Below are 26,420 nucleotides of genomic sequence, written 5' to 3' on the forward strand. Positions count from 1 at the left end.
CATTTTGAAGCCAAGAGGAGGATCAGATCTGCACAAGAGAGACAATTGGCTAATAATCGTCCAACTAGGTAGGATTAAATAACACCAAATGTTGCATATTTTAAATTAGAAGGATCATACTGATTACATGTGGTCCGTGTTTTATGGTGGCCTTGAAAACACCAATTTTAGCTTGCCAGGTTAAGAAGGCGGGTGTTGCATTACCTAGGAGGTGCTGGCCGCTCTGTCTGCCGGGCGAAAGACACTGCCTGCACCGGGAGAGCGAATAGCTTGCTAGGGAAGAGAGCGAGAGACACTGGACTTAGGCAAATTTTGTATAAAATTTAGAACAACAGTTTCACAATCATTTTAATTTAAGAACATATTCGCGCAAAGTATATGCTGATTGCATTTGTGTAGTATGAGGAGAACTGTTTTGAATTTGTAGCTTGATCGCTAGTCGGCTAGCAAGCTGCCTAGTTAGCTACCCATCTCAATGCTTATTTTAACGTAGCCACTCTTGAGCGCATGAGACTGGCGGCCTCCAATACAGTCTAGCTTGCTTGCTAGCTAGCTATGCTACAAACAATACAGTATCCCGCAGCCTAGATGTTTTAGCGTTGCCTGTGCCTGCCTTGATTTTCAGGCTAGACAGGCATTACTCTGGTAAAAATGATCCCGCGCAGTTAGTTAGCTAATAGCAATTAGCATTTCAGATTGTAGGTGGAGGACTGTAGTAGCTAACGCTAGATTCCTCGTGGCCTTAAACGTCGCCGCGGATGTGTGTGTAGTTCGCTGTTGGGTTTCCTTTGTCCTACTACAGTAACTACAGCTAACATTAGCAGGCTCGTACTTCACGGCACACTACTCCGGTCAACACTGGGACTTTTTCGTTCAAATTAGCGGCGTTAGCTCGTTAGCTGTATATGCATTGTTGTCTGGACTGCGTTTTGTTTTTACCTTTAGTGGGAGTTATCACGGACTTGAGTTTGGTAGCTAACGTTGCGTTCTAATGGAACGCGAGTTAGAAACATAACCAGTAACACGCCTTAGCTAACTACCAAGTCAACTTGAAAATGGTTGGCTAAACCGCATTTCTTACAAGCTATATAAACAACCAGAGTCACGTTTGTTTGTGATGTGTCTAGTTGTTCGTTAAGTAGAAACAAAGTCGTCCCGTTGTAGCAAGCGAGGTGGCTAACATACTTTGCTTTAGGACTGGCGCAGCACTACTTCGAGGGTCTGTCAGTTACATTACTTGCCTGCTTAGCTATCGTTAGCTGTCGGACAATCACAGAACACCGCTATGTGGAAACGGATGATAGTAACTCTTGCTGTTTGTGTGCATATACAGTACATGATACCGCCACAGAAGAGTAGCAACACTTGCAAAATTATGTCTGCTTTTAAAATTAGAGATATCAAATCAAGCCAACTTACCCTAAATAATTTGGTTGATGTAACCTCACGTAGACCGGTAAAGGAATATAGCGAAGCGAACTTTTTTTTCATGTAACTCTTTTTTTTTCATCTTGCCTCTTGAAGAGAATATCTTTAAGTTTTTGTCTGACATCCAAGTGTAAAATTCTAACGATAGTAATGGATGCGAAACACGATATATTCAGATTAGTACTGTCAGCGCAAGTAAGTACAGTAAGAAGATGTGTAGTATTAGGACAATTATTAGTTATCGACAGTTATGATTTAGGTTACCAACAGCTGTAGTCTCAGAAGCTAAGAGATGGTGATAACCGATTTTAAAAATCATTATGTCGTACTTAGATCAGTATGTACTGGTACAGAAATAGTTGAGCAATTCATCTTTACTGTATGTGAAACTTGTATTATAAACGTTGCAGCACACATGCAAACACAGCGGTTCTGGGGGGTTATTCAACTAAAGGTATATGAGATGAATAGGAAAGATATTCCATCCCAGGTTGTTACATGACATTTTTGCCTCAGAGATTTCAAATGTAGCTGTATAAAAGGGGCATACATTTGTTTTTACTGCATTGCAAAAATGTCAGTGTATGTCATCATTATGTACAGAGTTTAAAAAGTGGTAATGCAAAACTAAAAGCAACATAAGGAAAATTTGAAACATCACATCTGGAAGGTACTTTTCATTAGCGGTACATTACATAAATAGAGGAAGTTCATTTTCTTTTGGATTTGAGGCTCTGGTGTCACACACCATATCTTCTTCAGATGGTAAGATGAAGACACAAAAGACCAAGTAAAGCTTATGTTTGTATTGATAAGCCCATAGCATGTGTAACTTGACATTTTGTTACGCTGAAAGCTTGTTTTGTTGGGATATCATTTATTTTGGTACAATATTTTAGGGGTAGAAATATGCAATGCAAATATACAATGCATATGAATTGATGTAATGTCACATAGAAATGATGGCTGCATAGTTGTTTGTGAGGGTGTTTAGTTACTTACAGTAGGTTATAAATGGTGAGTCTATGCATATCAACACAGGGATGCAGCACATTTTCACATTATTATCAAGCTGGCTAGATATTAAGTAAACAATTTAACTAGCTGGCTGAGCATAAAATATAGTATGCTAGAGTAATTCACTGTCAAACCTTATTTGCCTTCTAGCTAGCTGGTTAGAAAACTTGGTGTTGAAGGTTATTAGCTTGCCAGCAGGGTCAGAGTGTATGTTTTGACCGTATTCATATTCAATAAATAAATAAACTGCTATCATGACATTTATCAATGTGAACAATAATGTTCATTAAGCCAATTGACATACAATACAGATGCATTTGTGTTGTCTGGTGTATTACTCTGCAGCAGCATGTATTAGTTTAAAAGGAGTTTCCGCTACTTTACCATCACTAGGTGTACTTGTGAATGTGTGTGTGTGTTTTGCAAAAGATGGTCTGATTTGCCTTGTTCCTTGATATAAAAAGGATATTTGTCTCACTGCAGCAAACTGAACATGTTAGACTGTTTCCTCACAATGTATTGATATTGCATGTGTATTTACACTGTGGCAATAAAGGGACGAGAGACTTGCACAAGCACCTTTTTGCTGAGACGACAAGGGTTTGAGTGTAATATTGGATAAAAATCTGGTCATCCCCTCATATCATTTTCATTTAAAACTAAACCTTAATAATTCTTTTTAGTGTATCAGTGGGTATGGTCACTGTTTCATTATTTAGAAATTGAGTGAATATGTAAATGAAACTACAAAAATGCAGAAGTGTGCTATGTTTAAAAATGATGCAGCTGGGAGTGTATATCTATTGCAGTGTTCTTTATGCTTATATCAGTTGAATACTACTTGAATGAAATTAAAATTAAATACAGAAAGGACATAGCTGAGCTCCGCTGTGAGCTGCATGAAGTACAGTGCGGATGCTGCTTCCAGGTAAGGTCTCAAACCAGAATCTCAGCCTTCCAGAACTTTTGGCAGGCTGTGGCTCGGTCAGAGTCTTGTGCTCCATGACAAGTTTGGTTTGGTTTGTCCTGACACAAAAATGCACAGACGTGGGGAGGGCTATCATCTGTGTTGCATTGTAGTGTACTGTGTGTGGATGCATGATGCTGTAGGCTGCAGTCCTGTACAGATAGAGATCGTGGTTTACTTTGACAGGTTCTTCCGTGTTCACAATTGCAGATGGATACATTGAACCTGACTTTGCTGAAAACGATGCTGTCATATGCATGGCAAGGCACCGTCATACATCACATGTACTTGTCTGACTTTCATGGCATGGAACAGCGTGCATGAGATGGGCTGGCCCCCTAGCATGAACCCAATAGAGCACCTCTGGGATGCTCTGGGTTGGTATGCACAACATTGTTAATGAACACCTTCTGAGCCAAATGTCGTGGATGTTGGGGTGTAATTTCCTAGGGAGAGAGAAATGGTCTTTACAGGGAGGACATACAAGATACTGAAACATACAGGACTACTTGTGAAACACTGTAGATTGTCTGAAATTTTTGTTCTATTGCGAAAGCTACAGCACGAGATTGTTTAATTAACAAGGATGGCAATTTGAATAATTCAGTGGCAAGTAATCCCAAAGCTTTCTCTTAAATGTTTCACATTATAGCTTTCTTGTGGTACAAAATTCAAATTACAAAACGGAGCTAAATTTAGTTAAATTGATTTAAATTGCTGAGAATAAACTTTTAGGTTAGGCTAAGTGCAGTGAACAATAACGTTTAAAACACAGACCTCACAAAAGCTGCGATGTGTCACGAGCATTTAACGTAATTTAAATCGATAAATGCCATCCTTATTAATTAAACAATCTCATGTTGTAGCTTTCGCAAGCACAAACTACAGACAATATGTGGTGTTTTGCAAGCATAGTCATTTATTCTACTTATGCGATAAACAACGTCTTTATTTATGTCATAGTAACATTCTGTAGTATAATTGTTGGATTGTTACAGTTACTACTGATTGTACTTCTTGAAAAGATGGTAAATGTTCCATTGGGTTATTACAGTTACTACTGACTGTACTTCTTGAAAAGATGGTAAATGTTCCATCTTTGTTACTTTTTGTCATAAAACTGCTGAAGAATAATGGTTGTAATAGTAGTGGTTATTTGATTTCACGGTATGTTCATAGGGCCAGACAAGATTTCATCATTTTCTGATTACATGAAATTCAATGTTATATTTTATCTTATGCCTAGTTCTCAACGAGCTGTTTAAATCCCAGGCTTGTTGATTGCCCTGTTCACAAGTAATATGTAACCACTAAAATCTGTAGAGAACCTAAACTGACAACAAAATATGTAAACATTATTTTTTCCAAATGTCAGTGAACGCTTATTATATTCTTTTTTTTGTCAAGATGTAGATGCCTAAATATAAGTCTTTTTGTTACAAAAATACATTATGCCTACCCACCTTAAAATTTTACAAAACTGTTCATGAAAATATCTCCCTACCATACCATTTTTACCATACTTTTTTTCTGAGTTAAATGCAAAGTCATAAAATTATTTGTTTGGCCCCATGTCTATTCATACACTAAATTTACTATGCTATGCTATCATCATTTTATTGTTAAATGTGGCCAGAACTCTCGTTGTCATGGAAATTCCAGAGGTTCTATGTTCAGTATCTGGCAGATGGATGGAATAAAGAGGCACAAGGGACTTGCTGTCAGTGAGGCAAGGCACCAGATTGCTCTGCAGCCTGTGTGTGTGTGTGTGTGTGTGTGTGTGTTTCAGCAGCTGTCTGGCTTCTGTCCTGGATTCACCTCAGCAGTGCAGTGTGAACATGCAGTCCCAGAAACTATTCAGAGATGTATAATTCTGGCCACTGGCATTGGGGTTGGTTCTGTTTCTCAGTTCCGATTTAAATTTGAAGTTTATTCAGTTGACATCCTTGTTCAGTGTGCATTCCATGCAGTGAAAATTTGACTGTGTTAAACATTATTCAGTCAGTTGACTGACACATTCTGTCACTGCAACATTAACAAGTACTGGTGCTTGCAGGGCTGTTATACACCTCTTTGCACACAGTATGATATTTATACATTGAAATGCATGACAAATGCATGTCAGGGTGTTTCATGAAAACAATACTGTTCATGCAATACTCTGATATTGTGGCATTACATTAAAGTAACTCTTAACACTGTTTGAAGAACTTGTCAGGTAGTGATCGTTTGGGAGCAAGCTGGCGGAGTATATGTTTGTTGATTGAGATGTTGCCATGCATAAACTCTCATGAATCCGCAGCAAAAAAAACCTAAGCCAGGTCCTCGGTGCTGTCATTCCTCCAGCTGGCTGTCTCTGCCTTGCTGGAGATGTCTCAGCGCTGACCTTCATCACTCTGTCATCTTCATCAAAATAACAGCAACCAGAAAAAATAAGCTTTGCAACTGGCAAGATAGATACAAGCCCCCAGTAACCCACTGAAATATGCGTACCTAGAATGCTTAACAACCTCCATCACAAAATCTCATTTTGAACAAGGTATTTCATGTCATCGTAATCCTATCATTATTGAAAGGAGCTTCTCATATAACCAAATTGTCAGCCATGCCCATCATTACTAATGAAAAACACATTTTTAATGAAACTTTCCCTCCTGTTCTTCTTTTTTTTCTCCCTGTGTTTTTTTTTTTTTTTTGGCATTTTCCCCCTTCTTCATACAGCTTTTCAGCCACTCCAGTGCATTTCACCGGAGCAATTTCTGCCCTCCTGCAGAAGCACAGCGTTAGGCGAATGCAGTCCCCCTATACATCCACACGCCAGTGTAATGATTATTCACACTACAAGTCTGGTGCACTACAATAAAGTGGGCTCTCATTGGAGGATAGACACTACTCCACCGCCATCGTCCATGCAACTGTAATGTGCCTGATGAATCGCAGGGTGCCGAGAGAGTGGCGTTACTGTGGCAGACCTACCCACCCCTATCCCTGATGAAGCCAATTTTTTCTGCTGCTGTTGGCTTGCGGTTATTATAGGCAGATGACACACCCATTTTTGAACACGGGCCATAGGGTTCAGCCTGCACTAAAGACGGACCTTGCAGACTAAATACACTGTTTAGCATGTTAAAACTGCAGTATATTCAATTTTGTATGTTTTGATTGATCTGTAGTACTGGTGTTTGTTTCTTTCTCTTGGGCTTTTGTTATTTCCTTCTGTCTTGATAAAAAAAGAGAGATGAGTGTAATGAATGCCTGATGAGCTCTTCACTTGGCTGCACTCTCATAGTCATGGATTCTTCTCTTAATCACCATCCAGCATTTTTAAGAGGCAGCATGGAACTGTATGCGAATTTGGTTGCCATAGGAACAGGTAGAATTTCCCCATTCAGCATACAGTAGCTGGGTATCTGCTCTGCTTCACCCAGAATTTCATCAGCGAGAGGTGGGAGCTTCCCTTCATCTGTGATCAGCACTTGCCAAACATGAAGGGCTCTCGTTTGTCTGTAAAAGGCTGTGCAGCGCAACCAATGCCAAAGAAATAGACCCTTTCTCCACTGCAAATTTATTGTCTAAGTCTATGATACAGCTATTCCACCCCTCCCCCACTCAAAATCCGCTGTGTCTCTGGGTAATGGGGGTAGTTGCAGGTCTTACCATTCTCCTGTGTTTATATGCTCCTTGTGTTGTACTGTGGCTCACTTTAGGTCGCTTTGGATAAATGCATCTGCCAAATGAATAAATGTAAATGTCACTCACACTATTGGTAGGCAGACTGTTTAGAGGATCATGAAAATTCCTCCAGCTGATATCTCCAGCAGTGTGTGGTTTTTAAAGAAGCTGAGGCGGAATGTCCTGGTGAGCTGCCTGCGTGGGCGTGTGTGTGCATATACACTGCGTAGGATTGACTGACTGCTCAGCTGGAGAATAACTGTCAGAGCCCCTGTTTCTTCTTTTTGCTGGGGTTTCAGTAATGCTGAGGACAGTAGGCTGCATGAGTAGGCACTGCCTTTTGCTTCCTTGCCCTGGGCCATATGTCCGTCAGATGCACCTCTTTCATGCATCCTTCGCATTGCCCTGAAGTACACCAGGAATGGTAGATATTCAACTCGGGGGCAGATTTGTTGGCTGAACCCTTCAATTCAGGGGATCCTGCATTTAAGCGCATAGGTTGTAGGGCTGCCCTCGACCAAGGATTTTCTTAGTCGGCTAGTAGTGGTTAGTTCAAGCCATTAGTCGACTAGTTGTTGCACGTTTATGATATTAATTTAATTATTTAAATATATATTTATGGGGCATCAGAAAAATGGTATCAGTTCCAGGGCTGAGAAGGACCCCCTACTTGGGGTTGTCCTTTACACGCTCTAAATGATTACACACTTCGGATGATTTCCTGCCCGGCATAGTCTAATAACTTTTTAACGACAAGGCGCAGCTCCCGAATGGAGTTTGAGGCTTTTTTTTTCTGCAACTAACCGACCAATGAAAACCCGGTCGACTAAGACTCTTCTCATCAACTAACAGTTTGGTCGACTATTAGGGGGCAGCCCTAGTAGGTTGCGTTCCAATACTGTCAACAGTGTTAGTGTATCTTCAGTATCATTTGATTCTGAAAATAAGACATCGTCTTTTACCTACCTTGCGTTGCTCTCACAACTCATTGTTAAACACTAAGCATGGCTGGCCTGATACACATGAAATCTGTGACTGTTTTATGCCCATGTTCCAGTAGTTCATGTCAGCAAGTATCTCTGGATAGGAGTGTCTACCAAATAAATAAATAACAGCTATCTATCAGAACACATGCTGCTGTAATTGTTCCAAGTGATGAGCAAGACCATGCCTGTTCATGTCTATGTCTAATGTGTTTTAACTTTGAACTTATCTGTTTTTCTGTGAGTGTTAGCTGTGACCTGTATGTTTTGATGTGTGCTGACGGTGTTGGTGAACTCCAAATCCAATGCAATGTAAGGTTTCTGTATTCAGTAAGGGGTGGACCTCAATGTTCATAAGGGAGGAAAGGGAGTTTTGCTTCACTGCTGGCCATGGGAGCAATACTTTCTAACAACAGTCTGCATGTTTCTCTGTTTGTCTCTCTACAGGGAGCACTGAGTGGAGAGCATGGCTCACTCCAAGTCACGAGCCACCGATGGAAGGGTCACCTACCCCCCAGGGGTCAAAGAGATCTCCGACAAAATCTCCAAGGAGGAGATGGTGCGGAGACTCAAGGTGAGTGAAAACCAGGTGTCACCTGACATCAGTACAGGGCTTTTTGTACTTTACAAATACATGCTTGAAAATATGAGATGGTCCCTCATAAGACTTTTACAACAATAAATGTAAAAATGTAAAAACACTGGTGGAGATATTTTACTGAAAGAATGCATTTTGTGTAATTATGTGAAACGTAAGTATTTGAAGAAATGAACTGAAACCCCAATGTGAAAGAATGATACCTACGTAAATGGTAATTAGGTGTTTAATCATTTTAAAAATCCTTAGAAAATAAAGAATTGTAAAAGAATACCGTATATGTTTTTGAGAAATAAAGAAGAAACGTATATGATGTAAAAACATTTCTTAGGAATCTGCCAGGACTGTGAGACATACTCCACAACCCAAGCCTCCTGTTTCTGTCCATGATGATGACAGTAAAGTGTTCATTGTGTTAAGTATGTCATAGTGATTGTTACCGGAAGGGACACTATCAATGGCTGTGACATTACTGATTACTGACAGACTAGAGCTTAAGAAGTTTAATGACGAGAACAGGACAGTCATTCCATCTAGGCCCATCATTTTGCCTACAGGCATAGTAGTATAGAGGGTATCCAGCATTTTTTCCAAGCCTTGTCTTCTGAATGGTATGGGTCTTTACTTCCACTGTAAATCCAGCCAAGCTATCCCATAACAGCTCCCAGTGTGGAAAAACAAACAACACTTCTTAGTGTCAGTGTGAAATGTATTGAACTCATTCCCACTTTCTCTACATTCCTGCTAAGGTTCAGACTTGGGGGCTTCTGTCATTTTAAATACCTTTGGCATGTGATATGATGGCACGCACTTTCCTCGGTTGCTCCCAATGGGCATGTCCAGTCTAATAACTATATATGTGTGCTGTGTGCTTTCCTGCCGATCCAGATGGTGGTGAAGACCTTCATGGACATGGACCAGGACTCGGAGGAGGAGAAGGAGCTCTACCTCAACTTGGCGCTACACCTGGCATCCGACTTTTTCCTCAAGCACCCGGACAAGGACGTGCGGCTGCTGGTGGCCTGCTGCCTGGCCGACATCTTCCGCATCTACGCCCCCGAGGCCCCCTACACCTCGCCTGACAAGCTCAAAGTAAGCCGGGGGGCTCGTCCGGCATCCTGAAAGCCACCGGGGAGGGAAAGGACAATCGGTGGTCCAATTATTTGCCTATTTATCTAGTCATAAATGTATCCAGCATAGCGTTAAAAGGGTAGAACTCCTCTGAAGCCTGAAGAAGGGGATCACCACCTTATCTTTTAACATTCCTACCTCATTAGCTTGATTCATTTTTTTTTCATGTGACCGGTTTGGATTCTCAGTAATTGTTGAACATTTAAATCTCTATTTCACATACATATTTTGATTAGGCTGATCTAATTTACTGAGGGTTGCTGTAGTGTCATGGCGATGTTCCTGCCTGTCTGTTTCAGGACATATTCATGTTCATCACACGGCAACTCAAGGGGCTTGAGGATACAAAGAGTGCGCAGTTTAACAGATACTTCTATTTACTGGAGGTACGTCCATTCTCCCCACGATGAGGAAGGAAATTCCTTCATTCCAGAGGTACTGTTTCATCAAAGCAATGTTGCTTTAATTTAATTTTTAATTGTATAGAATATTGCCTGGGTGAAGTCCTACAACATCTGCTTTGAGCTGGAGGACAGCAATGAGATCTTCACTCAGCTCTACAGAACACTGTTTCAAGTGATCAAGTGAGTCGCCATCCCAAACCAGAGGGAGCAAATACTATTTGATGTATTTTACACATCTCATTCACTCACACAGTTCATAATTATTCATAGTAGCCAATAGCAGTTCACCCAAACTGTCACAGAGACTGTCACAGAACCTTAAACTTGTGAAGTGAACAAGTATGATCTTAGAAATATGTAAAAATGCAATTATTATAACATTATTATAACATTGTGAAAAAGGAACACTTAACACTAGCTACACACAGAAATGTTTTGGAACATCTAGAATGTATCTGTAATGCTGCTGTCCCATCTATATACAAATATATAACCTTTTGTCTAAAGGAAATATATGGTTGTATGTGCTGTAATGCTCTCCTGCCCCTGCTTCTCTCCCCTCAGTAATGGACACAACCAGAAGGTCCACATGCACATGGTTGACCTGATGAGCTCCATCGTCTGTGAGGGTGACACGGTCTCCCAGGAGCTGCTGGACACAGTGCTGGTTAACCTGGTCCCAGCGCACAAGGTGACCAGCTAACCTCCAAGTCCCATACCGTAACACACAGTCCCTCACATTTCTCCTCTGACTGACTGCTACCTCTCTCACAACTCTTGACTAGCATTGTTTGAATGACCACAAATTCCCTGTGCCCACAAGTTCACACACAGCTCTTCACTCGCATCTACAGACTGACCACAGACTCTCACACCTTCAAAGAGGGTTCTGGAAAATCATTTACAAATCCTACAAATCTTATATGCAGGAAATGAAGTAGAAAATTTTATAAGGGTTTGCAAAGGTTAGCTACATACAGTCTGTTTATCCAGAGTGACTGGATCCAAGTCCAGCAGCTTTGCTTTGTCCCTGGTCATCATTGCACCTGAGCTGCATTTTAGCTGCCTCATCCAGCCAGGATTTGTTTTCACAATTGAACTGGATTTAATGCATCTCCATAGCGTTTGTAAGCCTAAGCCCCCTAGTGGTAGTGTATGTACAACTTTTAATCAGTAAATTCAGGGGATTTGCTCTTATCGTTGCCATTTGGTTTGTAATTATGACACATAGTTCGCTGTCTGTTTGATTGAAATATGAAGTTGTCTTGTCCTGAAAAAGGAGGTGGTAGCTAAGAATAACAGGGATTTGTCTCTGAAAGAAACTAAAATTCAGGACAGTTTTATCAGCAAAATAAAGGTCATGTATACCCCTGGTTTTGCAGGTACTTATTTATGTTTTCCAGTATAGCATACTGTTAATGCAGAATTTTAAGACTAAAATGTGAAGTATTACAGGTTGTTCTGAGAACAGTCAGGTAAATTGAGTTACCCTTAGGGCATTATGCATGCGTCCACAACCTCTGTCCTTTCGCTGAGCTCTGAATGTTGTTCTCATTGAAGTGACCCAACGTACCCACGATGTTTGCACATTACAGAATGTGGCATGAGACACACCTGAGAGTGCTCTTGAGCATGTAGTGTTCAAGTAATCCCTGTCATCCCACCAGAGGCATACAGTCTGCGTTATTAATGGCAAAGCTATTCTGTCACCTCAGCCGAGTGACAAATACGAAATAGAACAAATGTCAGATGAAAACGAATGTGTGAACGGATAATAACATTTGACAGTTCTTATTATAATAAATGAATCCAGTTGTGAATGGGAATGACACAGGTTGATTCTCCCTCCTGCTCTGGGTCAGGTTGGCCACATCTGCTCTGGTGTGTGGAGGGGAAAGAGGATGTCCTCTGCTCCGTGCAGCTGCAGTAATGTTCTCTGGTGTCCTGTCTGTGCAGAACCTGAACAAGCAAGCGTACGACCTGGCCAAAGCCCTACTGAAGAGAACAGCCCAGGCCATAGAGCCCTACATCACCAATGTGAGTCAGCGTGTCAGCCTCTCTCTCCGCTTTTCTCCTTCTCTCTCTCTCTCTTTTTCTTTCTTTCTCACCCCCTCATTCTCTCTGCTGTGTCTGCCCTACAGCCTAGCCCACTGTCATGTGCATTTCCTCTCTTTCGCTTCCACTCGTTTTCTTCTCTCTCTTTTCTGTCACCCACACCGTCACCATCACATCAGTGTCAACAGCCCTTTGGAACATGGAAAATAGCTGGCCCGGCCTTATATTTTCAGTGGGAAGCGTGTATGTGTGTATGTCTCAATTGGGGCGGGAAATAAACACGCCTTTCACCTGCCTGGTAAACAGAAGTCTTAAAGCCAGTTTGCCCTGCTTGGCAATGCACAGCAAGCTCAGCTGGTGAAACTCCAGGATTGAGGGGGTAAACTCCAGCAGTGTAAATGAATACCATTGTAAAAAAGTGTAACCTATGTAAGTCGCTCTGGATAAGAGCGTCTGCTAAATGCCAATAATGTAATGTAGTGTAAAAGATCTGACAGAGAGCACCAATACAGCGGTGCTTCCTGGCGACTCCTGCACACACGCCCCTGCTTTCACACACTCTCATTACTGTGACAAGCCAGAGGCTCCTGGGAACCCCGAGCTGTCTCGTGTGGATTCCCTCGAGCCTTCATTAAAACGCCTGGAAGCACGATACCTTGCAAGAGGCTGTGGTTCCAGCGGTATAGTTGTTTTCTCTCCTCTTTGTTGAGGGGAATAGCATTTAATGGAAAAGTGCGTTTTATTATGGGTAGATCGTTTGGCCTCAGTCTGTGTTTTTATACTTCTGTTATTCTTCTACTGTGAACAGCTGGGTATCTGATATTCCATTGTGCGACACAACATCTGCAAACAATGATGAATGATGTAATCCGAGCTGGCTGGAAGTAGTGCAGGAAGAAAGAGCATCCATGATGACAGTCTCCTTTACCAGTGGGGAATAATAAGTCTCTCACAGACATCCATGCCCGAGCAATGCCCCAGTCCTCCAGATTTTATTTGTAATTTTAATATTTTAAGTAGGAAAACACTGTGCACCTTACTGTCACCTGTGTCAGATTCAGTCATGTATAACTGCTCCAGTTTAGTAATTAAGGGTTTGAATGGAAAAAGAAGCAGAAATCTCCGCAGCATCGGGATCTAGTTTTTTCCTGGGTCATGACAGGGTCTTTAGCGTCTGAGTGTGTTTATTATTTTGAACCCTGCTCTTGGCATCGATAGGCGCAGGCGTTCCAAGTCTGACTGGGCGTGTCTCTCTCAGTTCTTTAACCAGGTCCTGATGCTGGGAAAGACGTCTGTGAGCGACCTGTCGGAGCACGTCTTCGACCTGATCCTGGAGCTCTACAACATCGACAGCCACCTCCTCCTCTCCGTCCTCCCGCAGCTTGAGTTCAAGCTCAAGGTACAGCATGTCCCCCCCCCCTGTGCTCTTTTACTGTGGTGCTGCTTGTGCGCAGAACATGGGTGAAGCAGAGCATTAATGAGAGCCTGCGTCCTTGTTTTTAGAGTAACGACAATGACGAGCGGCTACAAGTGGTCAAGCTCCTGGCCAAAATGTTTGGGGCGAAGGACTCCGAGCTGGCAGCACAGAACAAACCTCTCTGGCAGTGTTACCTTGGAAGGTGGGTGGAGCTTGTGTTCTGTCAGCATCATGACTGTGGTGGGGGGTGGATCAGATGTCTTTGTGGGCAGGATGCTAGGATCCCTGTGTAACATTTTCCTGAAAAGTGCCCATTAGAGGATTAGGAACTGATCCTGTGATGTGTGTATGTTTCAGGTTTACATGCACTGAATATGTTGGTATATGTGCAATATGTAGTGCCAGTTATCCTGTGTTCCTCTCCTAGGTTCAATGACATCCACGTCCCAGTTCGTCTGGAGTGTGTGAAGTTTGCCAGCCACTGCCTCATGAACCATCCTGACTTAGCCAAAGACCTCACAGGTACCTGTCCTGACATTCGTCATTCATAAACTGATAAGGAAAAGGATTAGTCATTGTTGAAATGAACTGGTGGCCGGTACAAGCATAATACACATGCAAAGGGTCTGAAAATGGCATATTTTACAAACATGGTAAATATGTGTTGTAACTAGTCTTGAATCCAGTACTGGACTGAGTCTCCTGTAAAGCACTCTGTGACACCTTGTTTCCGAAGAAGACTTAAATAAAAAAACCTTCAGTTAATGTTTTAGAAATTTTTACAACCAACCTGTAGAATTGTAAAGATCAGGAGAAAATACAATGATCAGAATCTCACCAAAGGATCAAGTTCATTGTCCGTAGCATTATAGATATGAATCCTGTTAACATCCCTTTTGTTTTGGAGATAGTCCATTGGCCTTACAGTGCAAGGATTAAAAAAAAATATATAAGACATACCGATTGAAAACTGTGTAATGAGCCATCTGTACGTGCTGATTTGCTCAATTCGTGTTGCTTTGTCACTCTCCAGAGTACTTGAAGGTAAGGTCACATGACCCAGAAGAAGCGATCCGACACGACGTGATTGTGTCCATTGTGACGGCTGCTAAAAAAGACCTGGCCCTCGTGAATGACCACCTTCTGAACTTCGTGCGAGAGCGGACGCTGGACAAGAGGGTGAGTTGCCCCTCGTGATTCACTGTCAGCGGTGTGAGGTGGAGCTGGAACGTGGCCAGGCATATAGCCTCTTCTTTTTACCCATCCTGTGTCCATGCAGTGGAAGAGGTCAAACTGCTGTATGACTACTGTAGGCTTGGGGGATTTCTGTGCTTATTTCAGAAAAACCCTGTACACTGTTAGCATGGCATTAAAGGACCTTAACACGTAGTTTCCTGCTTCTTTTTAAAATTAAAGGCAATGTTCACAGATGCTCAGAACCCAAGCTCAATGAGGTAGGGCTGGAAGAGATACTTGCTGAATGAAATCCTCTCATCCTGCTTGCAACCTGTCTGAGGCTAAGGGAACCTAGAGGGGGAAAGGATGAAATCGGACCTCAGCTCACATCTCCGCACCCTTTTAATTAATTTACAGACAGAGCCATTTGAAAGGAATCCGATTGGTTGCCGTGGGGGTGCAGGAATCAGTGCCTCGGTCTGTCCTGCACCGCCCTCGGGATTCAGTACCGAGCTCTTACGTCGCTTCCAGACGAGTGACCTTATGTGCACCCTCCGAATCCTCTTAGGCTTCTTCTTTTTTGTCTGCAATGAAGTCACCCAGATAAGGGGACATGAACCCTCAGAGCTTTCACCCAGTAATGCTATAACAGAGGCCCATTGTAGTGGTGGCTCTCGCTGCCACTTGAACAGAATGCTCAGGATCAAACTGGTGTCATATTTTGCTATGTTGTGTACTCCTGCAGTTTCCTTTTTCACATATGCTTGTGTGGGTATCAGATGCAGCTTGCAGGACTAGATCTGTCCCCAGACCACCACCAGCACCAACTCTATCCCCCAGGCCACAGTTTTAACACAAGAGCCACTGATTGAATGTTATTGTATAGTTACTGTTTTGTGTTGTTTGTGTACTGTAGTTGTAGTTGCTGTACAGTACCAATCAAAAGTTTGAACATCTACTCATAGAAGGGATTTTCTTTATTTTCACTATTTTCCACATTTTAGAATAATCAAAACTATGAAATAACACTTATGGAATTATGCAGTGACCAAAAAGATGTTTTTTATATAAATTTTTTTGGAAAGAAAATCATACATAGGCACCAACTTCACTATTTATTTTTGTCTAAGAAACAAACTTCAAGCATTTAACCATAAGTCTTTAGATCAAAATGTCTTTGAGTGTATATTTCCCATTGTCTTAATCAGGTGTGTCCAGACTTTTGACTGGTACTGTATGTAGTTAAGATTTTGTTTTTCTGTCCTGTGCATTAATTCCAACATGTACTTTTCCAGTGGCGTGTGCGCAAAGAGGCGATGATGGGGCTGGCGCAGATCTATAAGAAGTACTCCCTGCAGGTGGAGGGAGGGAAGGAGGCCAGCAAGCAGATATCCTGGATCAAAGATAAACTGCTGCATATTTACTACCAGAACAGCATCGACGACAGGTGAGTGTACCAGCCCGGCCGGCCAGGGAGAGAGGGGGAACCAAGCAGGAGTGACCAAATAAGAGACAGCAGTTGTCCAGGCTAAAAACGTGGCCTTTCTGAAGACACTGCAAGGGCTTTCTGAAGGGTGCATCCTGATGACAGATTCCTCAGGCTTCGTAAAACGCTAGCAGGGATGTCACTTCTTTGCGCTTTTCCCAGACATCCCGTGCGGACTTTATATTCTGAGGGCGGGAAAGGAATGAATCCCAAGTCATAAAAGAGATGGATGGTTTTCGCATCACGCTTGCATATTTTCCTGCTGGAGGCTGCGTGTATGATCTCTGTTATTATGATTACTCGGTTTTGCGAGGGCGCCCCCTTCCTCCTCGTGTTCCTCGCACCGCTGCACTAATGGGAGGGTAATAGAATTCCTTCCCCACTTCGGCCCGGAGATTGATGTGAGGTCTGAACCCGCCGCGACACACCCCTGTGAATAACCCCGGCTTTCTTCTTCCTTGCACTGTCGACACCCTGAATGATGGGGTGCCTTTCATGGTTAAGCACCCTCCCACCCAGGGGAGTGGCGTATGGGTGAATGATGGCTTATAGAAGGAGAAAAAAAAAACACAATGCTCTCATTCTGAGACAATGGGAGTGTTCAACAGGCACTTGCGGGATGAGGTAATATGTTTGCTACCATATGTGTACAGGAAAATGCACGTACATGTGTGACTACATTCTGAAAGGAAAATGGATTTGGTTTATGCTGTTTATTTCCATCGCTCATCTGAGTGTGCCGCTCTAATCCCCCAACTGGCAGGGTGGTGGGTGGGGGTTGCGACAACTCTAAAATCCAAGCGACGCAGCTGCGCTCACGCATGGGCCGTGAAATTCGCCCGCCCGATCGCGACCGCGCAGGGAGACAAAGTGGGTCATTACCGGTGTCTGCCTGACGTGCGCGGCCGCTAATGCGCCGTCCCTGGGGCTGGCTGTTTAAGGCAGAGGGAGGAGGGGAAAACGGATTGCCTGTTTAATGTGAAAAGAGGCGGCTGCGTCTCTGGTCTCCGGTTAGCGCTGCGGTCGTTATTGATAATGACATCCTGATCTGTTACTCCGGACGCGGAGCGTCCTGGAAGGGCAACGCTGGCAGACGGGAAACCTAATACCTCAGGTTGATGAGATTACAGGCTCAAGACAGGCCAACTGATACAGGACTCATAATCCCTCATTTTTTAGAAGATTAATGGGATAAGCTTGTTAAATGGGTCTACTGACTAGAGATTAGAGGCTCTTAATGCAAGAGATACTGTTGACAGCTGTGAGGAGGAGTTGAAGGAGGAGGCGGAGGAGGAGGAGGAGGAGAATGCTTATGAGCAAAGAGAAAGAGTGGTAGAAAGATCATTATCCAGCCAAACTCACTTGGTGCATTAGCAACATGTGCTGTGATCCTCAAAGTGGAAGGGGGCGGATACTTAAACAGTGCGTGTCCGGCCCAATTCTCGATTTTGTGGTGTAAAGCAGATCATTAACTGCTCCAGATAATTTAGAACTCTAGTACTGGATATTTAATCGTGTCACATACTGTAAAATATCTGGAAGCACAGTCCTCTGGGTCTGAAATACCACCCTACGCCTGGGGATAATGTGGCTTGAGTCATATGTGCATGCTAATACTAGAGAATTGCCATGTAAGTTTCAGCACTCTGGATTTAGGAAAAAAAAAAAACCTCATCACTGAGAAATAAACTACTCTTTATTGCAGATTTGAGTTCTGTGTGAATAACAGTGGTAGCAATGTGTTTTTATTCTGCAGCACTTACCTTGTTACGTATCAAGACACGTATGTGTGACCTCAGCTCATTTATTCATTTGCCAGAAGCTTTTATCCAAAGTGATTTATAATTGAGGCTGTGTACAACACAAGGAGAAAAACACGATGAGTCAAGCAAAAACCCATAAGGAGTCAGTTATGATAATAATAATAATTAAACTGTAAATCACCTTTAGACAACTGGAAGTAGTTGAGCACAATAAACAAGTCAACCCATGCAGGTGATGATAAAACACAGTGTAGAGATAGGGCAGGTATACAAATGTGTGAATTGGTACGTACCACCTTTCTGAATATGAAATTAAATATGATAAGACAAAAGTCCAGCTCATGTGCCCCAGAAGACTCCATACCAGTTGCTGTCTGTTTTCTCAATGTTGTGTTTGTGTCTCCTCTCTCTGCTGGCAGGTTGCTTGTTGAGCGCATCTTTGCCCAATACATGGTTCCACACAATCTGGAGACTACGGAGCGGATGAAGTGTCTCTACTACCTGTATGCAACGCTCGACCCCAACGCCGTCAAGTGAGTTCCCATCGGCCATTTCCCTTCCTACCTTCCAAGAGTGATATTTTAATGCCTTTCGTGTTTTAGGGACAGACAGGGTCGTTTAGTGAACAAGAGTGTTCGGTGTGCTTTTCCAACATTTAACACTGAGTTTTAACTACAGTTCATGCCTGATATTTTCGGGACAAACCCAATTACACTTTGAATTCAAAGATCTTAAGATTTTGGGACAAACATTCACCTGATGGTTGTGTCAGAGGAGCCATCTGGGCTCAGGCCAAACACGCTGCGCCGGAGCCAGACCAAATGAATCGATGCATGAGAGAGCGTTCACTCTGAAGCAGGGCCCTTCTTTCTTCTGTGTCCCAGAGCACTGAATGAGATGTGGAAGTGCCAGAACATGCTAAGGCTTCACGTCAAGGACCTCCTGGACCTGGTCAGCAAGCCCAAGGTAGGAGTACCGTGCGCAGTTCATCATCACCACTGAGAAAATGGAACATGTTCATGGCTTGGAAAAGGAACAGAATAGTGCTAGCATTCATACTGTGTATACATGGACGCTAGCATTCATATTCTGTAAAATAAGCTGAGTTTGTGTATTTGCCAGCCGTGTTTCCTGTTCCCACAGGCGCACTTTGTATGCTGGTATTTGTTCTTGCCTCGCTCTGCAGTTATTAAATTTGACTTTGTACTTAACTGAATACTGATCTATTAAAAAAAATCTGGTGGAGATCCTTTGTAGGGGCAAAAATGGTTTAGATGTTTAATATTTAATATTGTTACATTGATTGTTTAGTTTGTTGTTCCAGATCTTAAAATATGTGAGATTATTAACAGGGCAGTTACAAATGCCTTCAGTGAAGCACAGCAGAGCTGTGAGAGGTATTCTTAGTTGCCTGAGCGCTGTTACTTGCTAATGATGTCATGTTTTCCCTTTCAGTCAGAGGCCTCCAGCAAGGCGGTGTTCTCCAAAGTCATGGTCATCACAAGTAAGCTGTGAACGCAACCTCTTACTGTAAGCCTCTCCTGCTGAAACGGCAGAGCAGACACGTGTTTAAGCAAGCTTCCTGCCCTCCACCAGGGAACCTGCCTGACCCGGGCAAAGCCCAGGACTTCGTGAGGAAGCTGGCCCAGGTGCTGGAGGAGGACGAACGCATCCGGAACCAGCTGGAGACCCTGGTCAGCCCGGCCTGCTCCTGCAAGCAGGCGGAGGGCTGTGTGGTAAGGGCCGTTCGGGGCACGCCGCTCGCTTTACGCCACTGAGGTGGGCACAGCCGCCAAGAATCCTGGTTTACCAAGCCCCTGTGCACCAGCTGCTCTCCTTCCCCACTGACAGCTCTAAGCACAGGCTCTCCTGCTTCACCCTGTATTGCGTTTCGCTTCCATGACAGCAGAGTGGAATACAGCGTAGGGAATACAACTCGTGATCACAGCGCTGCAGGTTTTAGGGACGCACAGCTTTTAGCAATGGACTTAACCCATATTGCTTCAGTAAATACAATTACTGTGTATTGGTATGTATTACATTTTTTGTAAAATGTAGGCGAAGGTACGAATGCCAATCAATGTCATCATTAACAATGATAATAATACATTTTATCAAATGAAATCTTGATCCATCCATAAAGTATAAAACATTCACTGTTATACCTCATTTTGCATTTTATTTGGCCAAAACGGTAAATCACACAAACCTCAGTTTTCATTGTGTTTTGGTGGCCATGATTATTAGGTGGGCAAAAGTTGTTTCTCCTCTCTTTACAGAGGGAAATCACAAAAAAGCTTGGGAGCCCGAAACAGCCCAGCAACCCCTTCCTGGAGATGGTGAAGTTCCTGCTGGAGAGGATCGCTCCAGTACACATCGATACCGAGTCCATCAGGTACGGAAGCCGGCACTGACACCAACTGCTCGGCACCATGGATAAACCAGACTCTCCTCAGACATTCATCTTCTCACCTCACTTGTTTCCTCCTCTCTCTGCTTCCCCCTCTCCTTCTCTCTCTCTCTCCCCTCTCCTCTCTGTGTTTCTCCCCCCGCAGTGCCCTGATCAAACAGGTGAACAAGTCTATAGACGGCACGGCAGACGACGAGGACGAAGGCGTCCCCACTGAGCAGGCCATCAGGGCGGGGCTGGAGCTGCTGAAGGTGAGACGCGCCAATAGAGACAGCGCAGATACACAGACAGATCCCTCAGGTTCACACTGTTACAGGGAGGTGCTGTAACAGAGGCACTGTTACACAGAGGCACTGTTACACAGAGGCACAGCCAGGGGAGGCTCTGGAGTGTTGCAGATATTCACGCTGCTCCAGCTTGTTCTCAACACACTCATAAAGACTTCTGCATTTCTGATTACTGAAGAGCAATCTCATGTTTCTACAGCTCTATTTATTGAGAATGAGAATGGGGTTTTGCTGTTAGAAAGCATAGCCCTTGGCTGATTTATGTTCTTGTTTTACTGCCAAGAAAGTTATCACCCTTCCCAGATGTAGTAACAGGAATCATGGTCGTGCCCAGGCGTTGCGCTGTTTTTCTTTTCTGTGCTAATGCCATTGACCCTCCTCTGAACCCCCTCCCTCCCCCCTGCCCAGGTTCTGTCCTTCACCCACCCGGTGTCCTTCCACTCGGCCGAGACCTTCGAGTCCCTGCTGGGCTGCATGAAGATGGATGACGAGAAGGTGGCAGAGGCTGCGCTGCAGATCTTCAAGAACACAGGCAACAAGATGGAGGAGAGCTTCCCCCACATCAAATCGTGAGTGCATGCGTGTGTGTGTGCGTGTGTGTGTGAGAGAGAGAGAAAGAACGTGGCTGTGAGGTGTACGCTTGTGGAAGAGAGTGTGTGTGTGTTTGTGTGTCTGTGTGTGAGAGTGTGAGAGAGAATGTGTTTGTCTATTTGTGTTTGTGTGTAAAAGAGAGAGAGAGAGAGAGAGTGTGTGTGTGTGTGTCTGTGTGTGTGAGCGAGAGTGTGTGTGACTAGGGTCATAACCCCTCTGTCTCACTGCAGAATCTCTATCTCACCAGTATATAGTACATATGTTATATCAGTCCTAATCTATGATGGGCCTGGCAAGGGTATCTGTGTGGTTAGAGCATTTGATCCTAATCTCACGGTCTGAACAGCATTGAAACATTGATGCTGCACCTTGTAACAAGGTTCTTTTCCTTAGTTGCATTAGTAAGTGATCCAGTTGTGTATTTAAGAAAGTACAAAAAGTATTTTTTAATAGTAGTTACAGAAAGTATAAAATGTTAAACTGTTATATTTTACAGTTTCAGCTGAAAATGGCAATACATTGTCTGCTTGACAAAATATTGATTTATCTGTAACATAGAGTGTTCTTTGATGTATTTATATTTGCGTTGAATGTATGCACACACAAGCATTACTAACACATTTTAATCACTCAATATAGCATACAGCATGGTAAAACCATTCCTGACCTGGAGCTGTGTATGTGTGTGGACTGTGGAGCAGTCTTGAAAATAAATAAATCAATGTAAATCTGCCCCCTCTAGTGTCTTACTGCCGGTACTGCAACATAAAGCCAAGAAGGGTCCTCCTCGCCAGGCCAAGTATGCCATCCATTGTATCCATGCCATGTTCTCCAACAGAGACACACAGTTTGCACAGATATTCGAGGTGAGGCAGCTCTGTTCTTTCCAAACCTGTTGTGCTTATCAGTTGTACAGTATTTGGGGCAGTAGTGTAGTGTTGCAGTAAGCTGAACAGTGTAACCCTGATATTACAGGAGTAAATCTGGGGTAATTCTGTTTCTACTTTTGGGCAAGCAACTTAAAGGCCGTTGTTTAAGGGTTCAGATGCAAGTCATCACGACAGAAGTTGCCTGCAATGGAAAAGTGTGATAATGATACAAGTATTTTATGTGGTTATGTGTTGCTGGAATTTTGCATTCTAATATCATTTGCCAGGTCTTCATTCTAACTTTGATTTCAGTCATTGTTTGGGTTGGGAATGAAATCCTTAGTAATGATTATATACTGATGATTTAAAGGAGTCCTTTTACCTTGTTTCAGTTCAGTTGCACAGAGATTGTGATTATCTGATCATGAGTGGGTAGGTCTAAGATTTGATTTGATTTGATGGTGCCCTAACATTGTTTACCTCAGGTGTACAAATGTATAGTTATCATAAGACATAATAATTAACACTTGTTCCAATGTGCCTCTCTTGCTCCCCAGCCTCTCCACAAGGGCCTGGACCCAGCGGACCCTGACCAGCTCATCACCCCCCTCACCACCCTGGGTCACCTGGCCATGCTGGCTCCAGAGCAGTTCGCCGGCCCGCTCAAGTCCCTGGTGGCCAACTTCATCGTCAAGGACCTGCTCATGAATGACCGGGTAAGTCCACACTAGAGGTGACCTTCCCCGCAAGCACTTTGCCCTCCGCTGAGCCTCCCTTTCTGAAAGTTGGGAAACCCATCTTAATGATTTGTCGGTTGAATAAGGCGTCTCAGAACTGCTTCATCTGTTACGATACGGTTACGATATAGTAAATCCTGTGGGAGAGAGTTATATGGTGAGTGATGTTTTGCCAAAAGTTAACATTTCGTCTTTATGTTGACAAAATTCCCCAGTTTCCAGGCAAGAAGACGACTAAGCTGTGGGTCCCAGATGACGAGGTGTCTCCCGAGACATTGGCGAAGGTGAGAGGTCTTTAAGTCCCATGCCACTGCTCTCGAGTCTTTGTTCTGCATGTGGAGATTTCAGCATGGCTGACACTGCGAGGGTCTGTCTGGCCTCTGACATCGGGCCATGTGACACGTGCTGTTTGTGTGTCCGTCCGTGGTTCCAGATCCAGGGCATTAAGCTGATGGTGAGGTGGCTGCTGGGAGTGAAGAACAACCTGAGCAAGTCTGGCAACTCCACCCTGCGCATGCTGACGGCCATCCTGAGCAGTGACGGCGACCTGACGGAGCAGGGCAAGATGGGGTAACTGTCCCTCGCCCTTCACACCCATCATATATAGACTCCCACCTTTCACACTCCCACCTGTTACTCTCTTAGCTACAGCTAAAATCCAGCCATTACACTTTGACCTGTTACACTCTCACCTGTAACTAAAATCCAGTCATTACACTCACACCTGTCGTATTCCTATAACTAAACCCCATCCGTTACACTCATACTTGTTACGCTCTAACCTGTCACCAAAACATACTCACACCTGTGACAAAGATACATAGACAGGAACATACATACAAAGGAACATAACACCCGTCACGCTCTTATCTGCGTCTCATTGTCTTTCTTTGTGGGCGTCGTCCTTTCAGAGAGGCTGGAAATTCCTCCCACATAAGCACCCGTACGGGATAAAACCCGCTGAAATGAGTGGGTTTGATGTAAAGATCCCCTTCTCTTCTCGCCCCTTCTTTCTTTCCTCTGTCTTCTTCCTCTCCCTCTCCCATCCCCTCCCTTCCTCCCTCTGTCCCCCAGGAAGCCCGACATGTCCCGGCTGCGTCTGGCGGCGGGGTGCGCTCTGCTGAAGCTGGCGCAGGAGCCCTGCTATCACGAGATCATCACCCTGGAGCAGTACCAGCTCTGTGCGCTGGTCATCAATGTAAGGGAGAGCTCTGCTCACACATCCACTCTGTCTCATAGCGCCCAAATACTTACATCTCTTCTTAGCCACACAGTGAAAGCAATGCAGTATTAGCAGCAATGTTACGAGTGGCAGTGTGGCATAGTGATAAAGAGTAAGGCTCATAACCGGAAGGTTATTGGTTTGATTCCCTGCTGGGCTATGGCTTCTGTACCCTTGGGCAAAGTGATAAACCCATAATTGCCTCAGTAAGTCTCCAGCTGTATAAATGGATAACATGTAACAATGATAACATATGTAAGTCGCCCTGGGAAAGATCTTCTGCTAAATGACAATAATACAATGTAATGTGTATCACAGGTGACACGGATATGGGAAAAACTATCATTGATCTTTAAGAATTGCCTGCATTCCACATATATAAACATTCCAAATACACAACGCATGTAAATGAAGTAAAGAAATTACAGATTGATTCATTTTTTTATCTGGTTATTATTACTGGGAATCTGTCCCTTCGCTGCGCACGCATGTGAAATGTAATTGACTCACACTGCTGCTGCTGCTGTACATGGCTGAGTGCTCGCAACCCCTGCTCTCCCAGGACGAGTGCTACCAGGTGCGACAGGCCTTCGCTCAGAAGCTGCACAAGGGCCTGTGCCGGCTGCGCCTGCCGCTGGAGTACCTTGCCATCTTTGCCCTGTGCGCCAAGGACCCCATGAAGGAGCGCCGGGCGCACGCCCGTCAGTGCCTGGTGAAGAACATCAACATCCGCAGGGAGTACCTGAAGCAGCACGCCTCCATCAGCGGTGAGAGGCACCTCCTCCGGTCCTTGTCACCTCACACCTCATGTTCCATCAGAATCAGAATCAGACTTTATTTGCCAAGCATGCTTCTACACATACAAAGAATTTGACTGCGGTTCCCAGTGTCTCTTGTAGTGCTTGCATACAGTGTCAAAGTGAAAAGAACAAATACCAAACAACAGTAGTGTTGGAATCAGAATCAGTATGCTTTTACAGATAAAAGGAATTTGACTCCAGTTCCAATGTCTCTCATAGTGCATTCATACAATGATTTTTCAAGGTGACAACAACAAAATGCCATCCAACAGTAGTGGTACAACAAACAGTAAGAGTAGTGCAGGACACATGCATGGAATGGCGTAAGAACGGAATGAACGAGGTATATAAAAATAAATATGAACAACTGCTGCACAATGAAGTTCGTGTAACCATCATCAGGAAGTCTTCTCTTCCTGTCCTTCTTCCTTGTGACTTATTTGCCCATCAGATGTCTCCCCCCCACTTTCCCCAGAGTGTCTCCTGGTTTGAGGGTCTGCGGTTCGGGCTGTGTTTGCCTTCGGCGAGCTGTTCTGAACGCGCTGTCCCTCCGTGTCGCTGTGTCTTGCAGAGAAGCTTTTGTCTCTCCTGCCGGAGTACGTGGTCCCGTACGCCATCCATCTGCTCGTCCACGACCCCGACTACGTCAAGGTGCAGGACATCGAGCAGCTGAAGGACATCAAAGAGTGAGTGCCCTCAGGAGTGGGCTTCACCCAGGGAAATGGGCGGCATGTCATCCGATGCGTGCAGTGTTATACAGTAACATACATGCTTTAACCGCAGAATGAAATACTTTCACAAACAGTAATTTCCACGTATAATAAGCCCACTTATTCTTATTTCAGAGGGCATTTTTGGCAGTTGATCTTGATGACACGCTGTTGTGCAGTCCCAGTGTTAGCTGCTGTCTGTGGCCTGGGCTGCTTTGGGGTCTGTTGTTGGTAAGGCCCTGTCTGTTTCAGCAGGAGCGTCCATCTTGACCCCGGGGGCAGGAGATGTTGTCTCCTCCCTCCCTCGCTAATCTCCCGCGTGTCACGTAGCATCGTCCGCCTCATCCGCGGTTGCCCCCGGCGACCCCCCTTATCTCCTTTTCATTCCCTTTTATCTGCAGGTCCTTGTGGTTCATTTTAGAGATCCTAATGGCCAAGAACGAAAACAACAGCCACGCGTTCATTAGGAAGATGGTGGAGAACATAAAACAGACGAAGGACGCCCAGGCTCCCAACGATCCCAAGATAAACGAGGTACGTGCCGCCGCGGGCGCACTTTAACAGCTTGTTTAGGCAGCGCTCCAGAAAAAGACTCCATCTAAAAGCTACCTCGGCCTCATCTATGTAGCATCACTCCAGAAGGAGAAAGAGATGGATCTTGGATGTCAAATTATGATGCCGTTAATCAATAGAAAGT

The 26,420-nt window shown here is 44.0% G+C and overlaps 1 protein-coding gene across 1 annotated transcript in view; it reads left to right on the forward strand.

The window, feature by feature from the left end:
• LOC118774821 (sister chromatid cohesion protein PDS5 homolog B-like) overlaps positions 1–26,420 on the forward strand; it is a 32,845-nt gene continuing 6,425 nt past the window's right edge. The window contains exons 1-27 of the mRNA XM_036524357.1: positions 1–68; positions 8,515–8,641; positions 9,554–9,757; positions 10,096–10,182; positions 10,283–10,380; positions 10,765–10,891; positions 12,157–12,237; positions 13,514–13,654; positions 13,759–13,874; positions 14,100–14,194; positions 14,706–14,851; positions 16,144–16,295; positions 18,517–18,630; positions 18,982–19,063; positions 19,553–19,601; positions 19,694–19,833; positions 20,377–20,492; positions 20,653–20,758; positions 21,203–21,363; positions 22,128–22,251; positions 22,812–22,970; positions 23,207–23,275; positions 23,425–23,561; positions 24,066–24,189; positions 24,776–24,980; positions 25,585–25,699; positions 26,125–26,257. Coding sequence (XP_036380250.1) covers positions 8,534–8,641; positions 9,554–9,757; positions 10,096–10,182; positions 10,283–10,380; positions 10,765–10,891; positions 12,157–12,237; positions 13,514–13,654; positions 13,759–13,874; positions 14,100–14,194; positions 14,706–14,851; positions 16,144–16,295; positions 18,517–18,630; positions 18,982–19,063; positions 19,553–19,601; positions 19,694–19,833; positions 20,377–20,492; positions 20,653–20,758; positions 21,203–21,363; positions 22,128–22,251; positions 22,812–22,970; positions 23,207–23,275; positions 23,425–23,561; positions 24,066–24,189; positions 24,776–24,980; positions 25,585–25,699; positions 26,125–26,257 — 3,189 coding nt within the window. The 5' untranslated portion in view covers positions 1–68; positions 8,515–8,533. The remainder of the gene's footprint in view (positions 69–8,514; positions 8,642–9,553; positions 9,758–10,095; positions 10,183–10,282; positions 10,381–10,764; positions 10,892–12,156; positions 12,238–13,513; positions 13,655–13,758; positions 13,875–14,099; positions 14,195–14,705; positions 14,852–16,143; positions 16,296–18,516; positions 18,631–18,981; positions 19,064–19,552; positions 19,602–19,693; positions 19,834–20,376; positions 20,493–20,652; positions 20,759–21,202; positions 21,364–22,127; positions 22,252–22,811; positions 22,971–23,206; positions 23,276–23,424; positions 23,562–24,065; positions 24,190–24,775; positions 24,981–25,584; positions 25,700–26,124; positions 26,258–26,420) is intronic.

The sequence above is a fragment of the Megalops cyprinoides genome, chromosome 3 (assembly GCF_013368585.1).
Source record: "Megalops cyprinoides isolate fMegCyp1 chromosome 3, fMegCyp1.pri, whole genome shotgun sequence".
Taxonomy (NCBI): domain Eukaryota; kingdom Metazoa; phylum Chordata; class Actinopteri; order Elopiformes; family Megalopidae; genus Megalops; species Megalops cyprinoides.